Source organism: Ptychodera flava, chromosome 13 (assembly GCF_041260155.1).
Source record: "Ptychodera flava strain L36383 chromosome 13, AS_Pfla_20210202, whole genome shotgun sequence".
Lineage (NCBI taxonomy): Eukaryota > Metazoa > Hemichordata > Enteropneusta > Ptychoderidae > Ptychodera > Ptychodera flava.
Window position 1 is genome coordinate 27,289,806 of NC_091940.1, and position 14,522 is coordinate 27,304,327.

Genomic DNA, 14,522 nt, shown 5'->3' on the forward strand with positions numbered 1-14,522 from the left:
GCGCTCTTTTGATAGGCCCACCTTCAGTATTAAAAAAAAAGTTTAAAATTTAAGTGATGGGAAATGCCATATTTGTCGCCAAGAAGAAACACTGGAACACATCTTATTTGAGTGTAAATATGTTAAAGAAATCTGGCAGAAATGTATTTCTTTCTTTGTCAGAAAACACAACTTTGATAACAATATCAACATCAAAAGATTAGCAATCGCAGGAATCGAAAATGATAATAACGCAACATCTGACATTATTTACTGTAATACTCCCTTTGTAAAATACACAGTTTAGAACATTCGGTTACTCTTGATGGGATTAGAGTTTCCCTTCAATCCCATGTTATGCAATTAAAATGTTATCTTTCCTCATGGATGAATACATTATATTTCACCACGGTTACTCTACCCATCGGGGTAGAGTAACTGTGATTTCACTTATAAGATTATGACCAAAGCTGAGGATTTTATCACAAAGTTTTCAAGCTTTGTAAGACTTAAAGGAGAAGAATGCATCCTTAATGCATTTATATGATGATCTTTGTAGTTAAATAACTGATATTTTGGTTTTTTAAAACAAGTTGCATTGTAATTTTAACGCATTCACAGTTGTTTTATATACGACTTTGTTGAAATAAATTTATCTTTTTCAAAAAAAATATTTGGACAGGTGTTCGCACAACAAACACTACTACCTTCTCAAAATGCATAGGAGTCTATGCATAATGATATTAGTTTATCGATATTTTTTCTCTTCTTCAAGCAACATGGCTACTTTTTCAGACCCTACACTTTAATTTGATGCATTAACACATTCACAGTTATATAGATATGATTTTATATGTTATTAATGTTGGAATAAAAAAGTGTTCTTACGACAACTTGAAAAATAAAAGATATATTGGATAATAATAGAAATGGCTGCCGTGAACGATGGGAAATGATTGCGAAAATCAGAGGAGATACTAATATACATTTCTATTCCAGTTTCCTGAATCATTGTGACAAAAAATTGACAAAATGAAGAAAGTTGTGAAATCGTCACCGTAGAGAACTATGATATAACAAAGGGTCACGCTGACGTCAAAACCAAATCAATTTATTGGCAGTTGGTTGATTGGAAAATATGTACACGAAGTCAAAGGTCAAATTAGCCAAAACTGGACACAGGTCGATTAGGCATTATTTGTGATGATCTTTCGTATTATTATCATAAAAAATGATTATGAATATTAATAAATTATTAATATGAATGTTACAGAATATTAAAACTTTTTTTACAAACAATGTCGTCTATTTGAGGGCCCTGGGGAAGATAAGCATCTTTACTGAAGCTTACCAGGCTACCCTCGTTAAACAAGCGTTAATAAAATAATAAAATAATAATCTACTTTGTGTAAATACCGTCTGGAAACCCCGTTGTTTTGATAATTATGATTATTAATAAATTACGATTATGATTGATAAATCATATTTTACACATTGTAATCTGCTTATATGAACAACCCTCTAGAAATCCTTATATAGTTTCACAATCTATGCCAAAATATACAAGTGACACCATTGCCCAGGTTCAGTCTACGACGAGAGTTACTACACAGTGTATACGGACGGATGTGTCGCATATACGTGATCTACACGAATTTTAAACACGGCTTATACGTGTACACTGACATTTTTCAATTAGTCGTTAAGCGTTACACGTGTTGGATGAGCCGACAATCGCCATTCGTTTCTGCTGAATTGCCGGAGCGATGAAGTTAAAGACCTTCACCCTTGATAACATATTTGAAATTAGACACACACCTCAGGGACGTACCTTTTCACACAGTCCCTCCATTGACGGAGAGACTGCTTTTATGTACGGATAGATTTGTCAGCTACTAAACTTAAGTCGGGTGTATATTATTTGAGCATGAGGCCCTACAATTGCAAGCAATGGCACAAACATATTAAGCAGGAAATCAAGTCCTTTATTTCTCGCTAGAGTATCAGAAAAAGTAGCTTGGTCAACCTGTCCGATATCAGATCGTATTGTTTTCTTCCTTTGTAATTACGTAAGTGTGTACAATATCCATAATTAAATCCATAAAATACTAACTCGCATATTAATGAACGATAACACGGCACCTATATGTACGTCAGTGATAAACAGGTGTAACATGTGAAAGAATGTCCCATGAATAGTATGCTGAAATTAATTATCATATGATAATGGATACATGTAATGGCGCATAATTACCGGAAGGGTAACTTTATTGTTACATATACTGATACAATGGAATTCTTCAGACCTCTGCTCCTCCACAAAAGGGACCGTGTACACATCTATTCATCATTCACCCGGTGGGTTTTTGCACGCATTCCGTCTTCTTTATGATAACGATGCCAACATCGTAAAGTCGCGTTATAGCTAACAGGTCATGTATTTAAGGTGATAAACGATGATGTATAAATTTGTGAGTATGTTTCCCTCCCATCACTTTGCACAGCAAGTTCTTGTTCAGGGAAGAATGCCGTTTTCGGGATTTGCTATTCACACACAGGCATTTCTTGCATCTGACGAGAATTGTCATTGAAAGGATCATTATATCTTATTTGAACGGTCCTCAAAATTGGAGATTATTTACCTTGATCAATTATAGTCAGGAATGTCATTACGAATGCTATAAAACCTAAGTGGATATCCTCCCTAAGGTGATGAATTTACCACCCGGGAAAATTTTCAGCCAACGTTAGGGTTAGGGTAAGGATTAGTGTAAATATCCGTGGGGTGGATGTCAAAGGGACGAGAGTCCCAGAACCTCCGAATAACAGTGTATATGGACATCTGTTTTGGGGGATACACGCCACCAGCGGCAGAACAGTGAAACAAATCTCGAGAGGCACGTCATTCGGGCGGACGTCATCGTTTTATATACAGAAGCACTTACTCATAGATAAATTTCACAACTTTCTGTTTGTATATATTGGGAAATCTTTTATTTTTGATCATGAGTAATCGATCAATTTATGGCAAAGTGTATTGTGCGCGTCATTCATGCATTCCACGCTTAAATGTGAAATCTTAAGCTTTAGGCTAATGCTAGTATACTAGGCCTACAGTAGTCCGGCAGTCGTTTGAGTCGCACTCTGTGTGGATGTCATGTAGGTCGGTTCATGAATACTATTCATTCGTCCCAGTTTTACGTATACGTCATTTATATACCTACCTTTGCGTCGCTTTGGGCAAAGAATGTAAAGCACCTCAAATAAAAGTGAACAATAAAACACACTCAATAAATACTAGTCTATTTAAATCCCGGCCAATATTACAGTAAGACAAACACAGAACAAAAAGAATAATGACCAAAATTGCTCGTTACAAACTACGATCACTAATATCGAGGGAGACAGTACAACCAAGCTCCTAGAAAGGTTTGTCAACTTTACTCGTTATCATTGACAAATCATGGTCTATCCTGAGCGATCATGTCATATTTTTATATAACCTATAGGTCAAAGATCCTGGTACGGTATTTCTGTATGTCATCGTCAGATTTAAGCTAAAATTTGCTGAGTTAGAGAACTGTAGTTGGAACTGTTTGGCGTTGTTTGTTTTTGAATTATTAAGTTCCAGCCATTTGGATCATATTTTGTCATCGTCTTGGCCAGAGTATCGGCATAAGCCTAGCTTGTATCAATCTATAAGAGAGGAGAGATGATTTTTACCACCGAAGCGGAGACGTGAAATTTACAAGGTGACAACTGTCAACTTGAACGGATGTGTAATAATTTCGCGTCTCATTTGCCAGTGGTCGATGGAATTTTGTGTATTCATGTCGAACGCACCTCGGGGACAGATAGTCGGACTCTCTAACTTTCCCAGTATTTTTCTGAGCTACCAGTTAATGTTGTGGGGGCCTATTTTAAAGCATTGGAGTAAGAAATTTCTTACGGTCTTAGTTTTTCGAAAATCATAAGTTCTATTTTCCCCATCTAGTTTAACACATGAATGGCGGCCGTTTTAAATCTCAAATATCGCAGGTAATTTGTTTCCCTGGTACCAAACTTTGCACGTTGACCCCTGATTTTAGTCTTGATTTGGTAAGAGAATGTTCAAAGTTTCATTGAGGAAAGTATGATCGAAGGTTTAATGCTTTCACTTTTGACGCGCACACGACACGAATAATGTGCCTCATTTTTGCAATAAAATGAACCTTCAATTACTTAACATTTACTTTAAATTCTAATCAAATGTTGTTATTTCGTCATCCCAGACCATTTAAGTTTGTTAAAATACAAGGGGGTGTGCAAAACTTTGTTCCTACTAGCTGACCCTCAAGATCTGTGGTGCGTTTCTCCCTTTCAATTTTATTTTTCGCATGTTTACACCGAGTAGAAACCCGTACGTGCATTCAGTCATGCGCAAAAATTATAATCAATGTCTTGTTCTAGGTCACGGTCGTTTAGGTCACCGAAAGGGCTCCAAGTTTTTTCAAGTGTCAGTGATCTTTGAAGGGCTGGCCTCCACCGGGCCAAGGAATTTGATACAACAAACATATCCTTCAAACATATCCTTGGAGCAAGCTGGACTTTTATTTCGATGAAATGAATGACTTAGACGACTTGATATGCATCTGTGAGTTTAGGTGGTTACACTACAGTTGAAATACTTATTTATGATCTCATCTGTTAATGATTAAAGCGTGTAGGCCTAATGTTATCGTTCGTTTTCGACTACATTATCTGTCCGTCTTTTGACTTTTTGTTTCTAGTGTGAATCTAAACTTTGGACAATAATCCTTCTCGACTCGGTGACAACGTTAAAACGTACGTTTTTATTCAGGCTTCATGATAATAACCTCTGACGCTTCTTTCCATGTGTATAAAAACAGGTATGAGCAATTTATCGTGTGATCTTCAATAATAGGCCCGACGAAGGCATTCGCGCGCACATTAAATTTTGCAATTTTCGTGTGCAAAGTCGATAACTTAGCTCACTGCCGAAGATAACAACAATCCGATTGACTGAAAAAAAACCCAAACGTTAGTAGTTATGAACGGGTTGTAATTACATCCAATGGGGCGCTGAGGTCGCAGTACTGTCAAAGGTCTGTCAGACATAGTTTCGGTGAGCGTTGGAACGTCCTACTTTTCTTGCCTTCAACGTCTTCTATAAAGTAGCATTTGTGATCAATTGACCAGTAACAGTTTATCTGCAAGTGACACAGGACAAATATGTAAATTACTCGTACTGGTCTGCGAATGTCACCTTGTGCGTACTATACGCGCACACCTTGTAAATATAGTGTAACTACCATAACTTGTGATAAATAAATCAGAAGCACTTAAATACACAGTTAGTATGTTAAAATTTGGCATATTTTGCATATTTTGTAAAAAAATAACTACTAGTAATAGAATATCATGTTGAGTGAGTGAAATATTTGCGCCCTGGAGTGTTTTCATGAAGTGCCGGGGTCGTATGTGCATGCAGTTTACTCAAAGCAAAGAATGTCAGAGGTTATAGTTTGATTATGCATGTGTGCCAGTCTATTACTGTGGACAGATTTATATGCAACACAAGTTAGGGAGCATTCGTTTTTTATAGGAAGGGGGTCGGCGGAAATCAGGGGGTTGACTTTTACGAAACCGTTTGGTTTGGTTTTTTTAGGGGGGAGGGGGTCAGATTTTACAATCAATGATTGGAAGGGGTCAAATTTTACAAAGGTTTGTATGGAGTCATGGAAAACAATTTGACTTTGGAATTTCACCAAAATGTTGCTTGGTCCTCCATACATAATCTATGAGTAGTCTATGAGAAGCTATGAATAATTTCTTTTAAATACAAAACTAACTAAATCTGTGTATTTATAGACTCTTGATTATTGATATTAATGTACTTGATCAGACTAGGGTAGTTACTGGTGCATGTGTTAGCAAGAAATTTGATTTTGGAATTTCACCGACATGATGATTCACTATCTTGTCTATGAGGAAATTATGAATAATTTTTTTTTCCAATACAAAACTAGCTAACGGTCTGTGTATTTATGTACGCTTAATTATTTATATTAATGTACTTGGTTAGACTAGGGTGGTTGCAAATGGATGTTTGTGCAAGAAATTTGATTTTGGAATTTCGCCGAGATGTTGCTTCACTATGAATGTTGGTCTATGAGGAAACTATGAATATTTTTTTCCCAATACAAAACTAGGCAAATCTGTGTATTTATGTAATCTTGATTATTGGTACTTGATTAGACTAGGGCGATTATAAGTTCATATGTGTGCAAGAAATTTGATTTGGAATTTCACTAAAAATGTTGTTTTACAATACAAAACTAGCTGTGTTTTTAAAAAGTTGACAATTGATATAAATGTACGTGACGAGAATATTATATTTGAAAGACAGATCTGAAAAACCAATATGATATATTGAAATTTCACCCAGTGATTATATGTAAAGTTCAAAAAGGATTCTTTGAAAGTTCAAAGGGAAATTATAAGTCAATTAAGATATTACTGATACGGACTGTGACATTTTGGCGGGTTACTGTTTTTTGTGAATGAAAATTGGGGAGGGTAACTCTTTTCTTGCAAGCACTTTTGACGGGCCTAAATTTTCAGCTCGGGCCATAGGGTGCGAAGGGTTAATGAATCAAATCTGATTTTTTTCATTTTTTTTTTTTTTTTTTTTTTTTTGGGGGGGGGGCACATTTTACAATTGATGAATTTGACGGGTTTGAGATATTTTATTTGGAGGGGGTTACTTTTTACATTCAATCGACCCCCCTTCCAGTAAAAAACGAATGCTCCCTTAATACTGATTGTATAGCATCAAGAGCTAATATACGGTGGGTCTGAGACACTTTTTATGAACAACAGGTGGATGGGGGTTGGGGTAGCGCCCCCATAATCTGTGAGGGAAACAAGCTGCTTTGACGTGAAAATCTATAGGAGCTTATCTGTTCATGAATTTGCCCGTGTTATCAGCATATTTCGATCGATTCGTATCGACAGCTCCGGTACAGTGACGTAGCATCGTCGATAACGATGATGATTTTTTGTGTTTGTGTTTTTATTTCGTTTCTGCTGTCCTGGTACTGACGTATGAGGTATACACTGTTATCATTGGAGGTCGGTCGATGCATGGTAAAGTTCGGGCATGGACAGGGGTATATCGATAACGAGGCTACAGTGCCCTTTTTGTTTTGAAATATTGGCGTGACCTCAAAACTGTGCGAGGTTAGTCATGTGACGCGGGGTTTTTTTTGCAAAGATACGGTTGCTAATGCTTGTGTCTGATGACAAACGCGACAAGCATAGACGAGGACCGTCCAAATAAATTATACCCCCTCATAAACAGCTATAGATTTCGTAAATAGTAATAATTTCTCAATGACAACCATGGTCATAATGTAGACAGTAGTGTTCCTCGCTCGAGACCTTGACCACCAAGTCATGTTCAATGTCGCGACAAACAAAATCGTTCGTGGTTCACCAATTCTCCGCGACCTCGCCGTAAATGATCCAAATTCCAAATAGCTGTTATGGATTTATTGTTAATCTCGCTGTAGAATCAAATTTTATCGGTTCCTAATTTTTATTGTCGAGTGTCGGGAAACTGTAAAAATTGAAAAACAGTATATAAACTTTGAATATACGCACCAAGCTATTAAAATCTTTGAAGGACGACGGTTCAGGCCCAATGCTATGATAACAATTTACGCATTTCCTTTTCTGAATTATCTCCAAACCACACAGAGTTCGAAACTGAATGCATTTCCTCACAAATACACCGCCGCTTTTGTGAGATCTGGCAAATTGCCATAATAAATATCCACCGGGAGAATGGACAGGTAAACATACCATATACAGGTGGTACGTACCTACCCACACGGCGACGGCATGATAAAGCCTTTATTATATTATTGGGGTCAGACAAAGGTTATCCTGAAAGAGAGGTGTGTCTGTGGCTAACCTTTTTGCGAAATCAGCACGTTATGAACTTCCCTTTCTTGATTCTTCTCGAGTTTGTAAAGTAGCACCGACCTGACAGAGCCGACCCTGAGGGGTGTTTCTAGGGCTTCGTTACTGATAATTTCATGAAATCCTAGTTTCTTTTTCTGGGGTCTAAGCTCAAACATGGCCTAGCCCATGGCTAAAACTGTTTGCCCCTTCCTATAGCCTCTTATTACATGTAGCTGAGAAAACGATTTACACATGAATTTGTGTATACGTTGTTCACTGTCCTGTGTGGACGTGGGTGTACTCCCGTGACACCGTCACTTTTAGCTCTACACTCGATGATCGATGCGGGATCCATGAAGCAATAGACAGTGTTTCAAATTCAGACTTTATAATGACCAACGGGTCATAAAACGAAAGCCCGGAGAGCTGATTCCACGAAGGGCTGTTTTTCTTTCTGTTTATAGTTGTTGGGTGGCTGTACGAGGCGTTACAAGAATCCGAAGTGATAAATACTTTAGGCGTCACACAGAGAACGGAATGGCCCTGTATAGGGTCTCGTATCGAAGGACCCCCCCCCCCCCCCCCCCCGACAGAGACAATTTAAGTGTGAATCTCTGCTCTCACACTTGTGGGATTTTCAACAAGCAAAAAAATCAGAAAAGACAAACATTGCGTATGTGAGAGTCAACATATTTATTTAGAAAAAAAAATTGGTTAGCATTGACCGTTTGTTTGAAACATAACACGACACCGATAACATAATTAACAAAATTGGAAAAGGAAAAGATGAGAAATTTGTTTACTGAATCAACATGATTTCAGCTGGTTGTTCCACTACACAGCCAAGCACCTTACAGTATGCTAAAATAAAAAAGAAACACGTAAACGAAAGGCAACAGAGAAATACACATAGCAAAAGTATTAACAAATATTTACAAAATGTACTAGCTAAACACACACAGGTTGGGATGTACGCCCAACACACTCCCTCTCTCATGGAAGTTTTTTATCTTCGTTAAGTTTTTCGTTTTTTGTTTTTCTCTCTTGAATTCCGGCAGTAGTTTGTGTTTCAGGTAAGAGGAAAGTCTGGCAAAAGACACCTCGATTGGAAGTGGGGTAGCTCGCACTTCCGGCACAATACTCGACTGTTTCAAAAACTTAACAGTCATGGTGGGTAAAATTATTTATTAATAATTCTCCGAACTTCGATTAACCTTTACTGAATGGGGGCGTGTCCAAAATTGAGTACCAATGTTGGTATAAACACGGTATACCGCAACATATCGAGTGTCCTAAACCACCTCTTACCCATAACACACTGCTGTTGCCTTAAGGAAAAGTCTCTTGTAATTCTCATAAAACTGAGATTTTTCTATATGACTAGAAACAAAAATGTGCACACAGGCAGTGGCACTGGCGATTCAAGTCCATCACAACTGTAAACATTGTGAAAAAAAGGAATCTGGTAACAACACATTTACATACATCACTATGTCAATGTGAAAAATTACAAAAGTTATTTTGCGGACTGGAAAAAACTCATCGTATTGACCACAGGCCGCCTTGCGACTGGTCTAAACACATAGACATCACAAACGTTGACAATGCTATAAGTGCGATGATCGAACCTTTCGCATTACACGAAAAAGATACTCCTTTTAATGTGCGTTGAGGCATAATCGTAAACACTGCACATTTTACTACACGGCCTACAGGAATGCACACGGCTCAGTTGGTCAGCTATTATACGAATCATTATTAAGTAGAATATTTAGACAGAGACAAGGTATAAGAATGTCCAATGTTTCGCAACTTGATGGTGTAAAATATATAGTTACCTACAGGTTTTTGTTGGCCCTTCATTACACAAAGATTCGTTCATCCATGGAGGCAGGCTTTCCTATCTCCATGACTATCAATGAGTTAGGGACCTCGCTTTTGCATTTTTTTTTAATGTAGTGAACATGCATTCCATTTGCTTTTGAGTTGTCTCATAATGTTGTAACGTAGGAAAAAAAGCAAACATTTTCCCAGGCTAAACATCAAATGTATTTACAATAAGAAATTGCACATATCAAATCTTTGAAAATGACGGTAAGCAAGTCAACGTAAACATTTTGTTGATAAACGAAAACGACCTCCGCACTTTGTTTACACTGCGGGGTGGCCTTGTACCGTCCAGACAGTGTCTGCCATAACAAAAATCTCAAAATTCCAACATGGCGACGGTGAACTGCCGAGGACTGGTTCCACGTTTCCGTACAGTTTATGCAACAAAGTCCTGAGACGTTTGTAGAAAGTTCACTTCCAACGTGTCTTTCTTTGTTTTGTACACATCTGCCTTCAAAAATAAATCTTGTCACAGCGATGCCGGCGAGGGTGGTTCGCTAAAAATGTGGTCGTCCACCTCGGGATACGAGTATTTCCTCCGGAGTGGGTCTCCCGCTTGCTTTAGCCTTGCAACAGCCTCGTTGATTAAATTTCCCTGCCGTAAGAGTTCTTCTAAAAGCTGGTGTGGTTTCGAAGTATCAGTCCTTTTCTTTATGCGCCCTGAGTGTGTATGTCTGAGGTACGTACAATCATCGCCACCACACACAGTTCCAGCCCGACATTGTTTACACGCCACGCCATAGGGCGATGTTTTGTGAGCACGCTGCTTCTGTCGGGCCTTTAACTTCAGGGTTTCGCTCACTTTCTTCACCAGTTCGTCGATTTCCCCGGTGGAAATGGCATTCGGCGATGCCTGGGTGCGCCTGACGATGATTTGGCTGTCAATAGACGGCATTTTAGGTGGATATCTCCGTGTAGAAGTGGAGAACTGTTAAGAGTTCAGTATCTGCGTCAAAGGCCGTAGAGCGAAAGCCTCGAGTGAATGACAACAACATCGAATGTTTTTGTTCAGTTTCATAACATACGCCGCATTACTTTCAAGAATCCTTCCGCCAAGCCCGCGAAACTTCCAGGTCAAAAATGTATGTTTTACCCTGAGATACGAGTAACATTCAGCGAAAATGATGTATAAGGCTCTTAGCAAGTGTCGTATAAATTACTTCTCATTAAAACTTACGAATTCGATTTATATCTTGAAAATCTGTTGTTCACGACACGCCTTTGGACGGACTATATATCGAGGGGAGGAGGTATATTTCTATTTCCGGGTGGTGATTTGATTATTTGTTTACATCGTACCACACGAAGTGCGAACGTGACTGGCTAGGTGAGTCATTGGCTGAGAGAGATTAGGCGATCGTTGATTGGCTGTCCCTATGCCCTGCTATTTTCGAACTGCGACGTGTTTTCCTGACAAACATGTTTCTGCTCGCTGAACGGGGTTGTTGTTGTCGGCGGTTACGCTACAATGTCACCCCCTATGCTCCGATTATTAGTGCTGCGCTGCACGTAACAACCACCGGGGAAGTAGTCAAGAACGGAATGTACGTCAATAGACGTTTATGCTAAGTGTGTACACGAGTGTATCATGTTCTGGCAATATTATTTCATATTTTATAAGCATAAGCTTATACAGTAGAGTAGATACAGGGTCTTCCCCTGTGATATATAAATAGATGTAGTGTGTATTCTATCGGTGTTTTGCAGTTGCGCAATTGAACCAATAAAATTGAGCAATATTTTTAATTAACGCAAGCGATATTGAAAATAGTAAAACTGGAATGAATGACCATTTATTATCAGAACTAGGGACTTCTCGACACTTATCATTGTAAACATGTGTAGAGGTTGCAGTACGGAACGAAATAAGCTTACTGTCTGTGACCCTCATATTTTTTACATGTAAACAAAACTAATTTTGGCCTGTCGTCGGGTGATGTGAGGTAACATATCTATTTCCTCTAGCGACCCCCACCTCCAGTTCATCGTCTTGACGCTTGGCACTCATTTGCTGTGAACCACAGGGAACCGGTCTCTAATGTCGTTTGTTTGTTTTGTCTGTTTCTAATAGGAAGACAATAATTTACAATAGGGGGCCGATAGCTGAAACAGTATGTATGTATGTATGTATGTATGTATGTATGTATGTATGTATGTTAAAGCTTATGTATGTATGTATGTATGTATGTATGTAGGCCCTATGTATGTATGTATGTATGTATGTATGTATGTATGTATGTATGTATGTAGGCCCTATGTATGTGTACGCTGTTTGGAATAATAAAATGTGAAATGAAAGTCAGGACAATACGATTTGTTTATTGATAACGATGTTTTGCATGACTGTTCATGAATTTGAACCCAAGATCTGAAGTGGACATATCCACCAGTGTTTCATTTTCTGAACTAAAATAGATGCGTCTGATATACTGCCTCATGTTTTCAACTTTGAAACCTAAAACGTAGGTACGATTGCATCCTTTAAGGTAGAACACGCCTCAGGGACAGATATTTGAACTCTCCAACTTTTACAATTCTTTTCTGATCTACCACTTGTGGGGGTTCCTTTTATCTTGGTAAAAGAAAACTTTTCAAGGGCTTCATTTTTCGAAATTCGAAAATTCATTTTTCTCCACAGAGTTAACATGAGAATGGCGGCTTGAATTTTAAATATCGGTAAATCTTGGGTTATTTGTATCTCTTGTACCAAAATTTGCACGGTGACCCCCGAGTTTTACTCTTGACTGAAAGAGAATGGTTGAAAGATTCCTTGAGGAAAGTTTAAACAAAAGTTTAAGTCTTTCACTTTCGAGACGCATTCTACCTTAAAATAAAAGAGGTGACATCGTCGCGCAAGTTCCAAATCAAACCAAATCATCGATCAGGGCGAATATTTGGAGAGAGTGGTGGAAAAAGATGAGTGCTTACTCCTCATTACAAACGAGAGTAAGCTTATGCCTTATCTCGTAATTCTATTGACGTTATTCCCTCAAGGGTGAACACAGGCTGGTCAAGAACTAGGACTATAATAAAGAAGCAAAGAATTAAACAAAAAAATAATAAATATTTTAAGTTATATATATATATATATATATATATATATATATATATATATATATATATATATATGTATATATGTATATATGTTTGTGTATAAGTATATATGTTTGTATATACATATATATATATATATATATATATATATATATATATATATATATATATATATATATATATATATATATATATATATTATATATATGTAAATCCAAATTACAGGATTGGAGAGTGTTGGTAATTTTTGGAAAAATGATAAACATAGTGTGAAAAACTTAACAGATAAGATAAGTAATGACTAGACATTTTAAAATGGAAAAATGAAGTTAATGCAGAAAAGACATCATCAGGAGAGAATAACAAATTACGCATTTATAGAAAGTTTAAAACGGATTTTAAAATGGAAAAGTATTTAAGCTGTATCAAGGATAAAAATGACAGAAAATACATTACCAAGCTGAGAATAAGTGACCATAATCTGATGATTGAGAAAGGTAGACACATGAGACCAAAACTAAAAGCTGAGGACAGAATTTGTAATAGGTGTGATACCAACTCAGTTGAGGACGAATTTCATTATATCATGTGTTGTCCATGTCATACACAATCACGACAAAAATTGTTAGACTCGATAGCAGTCAACAATGAAAACTTCAACAACTGTGATTTGCAAGCCAAATTTTGCTACATAATGAGCAATACAGATAGCATGATGTACCTCACAACATTTATCCAAGAAACAGATATTTTTTTAAGATTACCCCACATTTCATATTCTGCATAAAGTTATATCTTATATATATATATATATATATATATATATATATATATATATATATATATATATATATATTTATATATTATTTTTTGATAAGTATCCTTTTCTTATTTTTGTAGTATTAGTTCTTGACTATGTTCACCTTTGAGGGAATAACGTCAATAAAGTTATTATAATGTGGAATTGATTTAATAGCAACATTTTAAGGTATCATTTGAGTATACTTATAAGCAAGCAAAACAAACAAACATGCAAAAACAAATAAACAAGCAAACACCGTCCATTATTGACAGGCATAAACACAAATACAGCCCTTTTTTGGTTCTTTCTTGCATATGGAAACAATCATACGTAACAATCAAACAAAAACGAACAAACGAGGGGCCAAAGTTCCCTGTTAACACACCAGTGGGGCCTTTCCAGTCTAAGACATTGTTGTTCACGGAATATCACGCTGAAGTGAAAGCTTTAATCTTAAATTTAATTCCAGGCTAGCTATATATCCCATGCAGGCCATCTTTCTTGCTGCAATATGCAAATACGATGTTCATTCCGGGTCAAGCTCGACCGCAATTGTGGCAGCGACGACAGGTCGGAGACCTTATCTGCAACGTCTTTTGGCACGAGTTCAAAAAAGAATTCATTGACTAGGATTAGCCCATTTACATGACTGAGACCCTTTCGCATTTCCAAGTGTGCCCTTACGCAATTGTTGACGAACTGAACTAGCCAAACAATTTTGTTTTTAATGTTCCCTTTTACGTACGTGCAGAGGCTCACGGACGCAGACACTGGTCAAGGAACGCGAAAAACACTCTCCCGCTTAGCGCTATCGATTGTGTATTTTCTT

General features: G+C 37.3%; 1 protein-coding gene across 1 annotated transcript; it reads right to left on the reverse strand.

The window, feature by feature from the left end:
* Positions 1 to 10,306: 10,306 nt before the first annotated feature.
* Positions 10,307 to 10,732, reverse strand: LOC139148536 (GSK-3-binding protein-like). The gene has a single exon (XM_070720024.1). The coding sequence runs from the start codon at positions 10,730 to 10,732 to the stop codon at positions 10,307 to 10,309; it is 426 nt and encodes a 141-aa protein (XP_070576125.1).
* Between the last annotated feature and the right edge of the window lie 3,790 nt (positions 10,733 to 14,522).

What these genes read in the sequence shown, in the direction of transcription:
- LOC139148536 (XM_070720024.1), bottom strand. Translation starts at nt 10,732, where the DNA reads ATGCCGTCTATTGACAGCCAAATCATCGTCAGGCGCACCCAGGCATCG.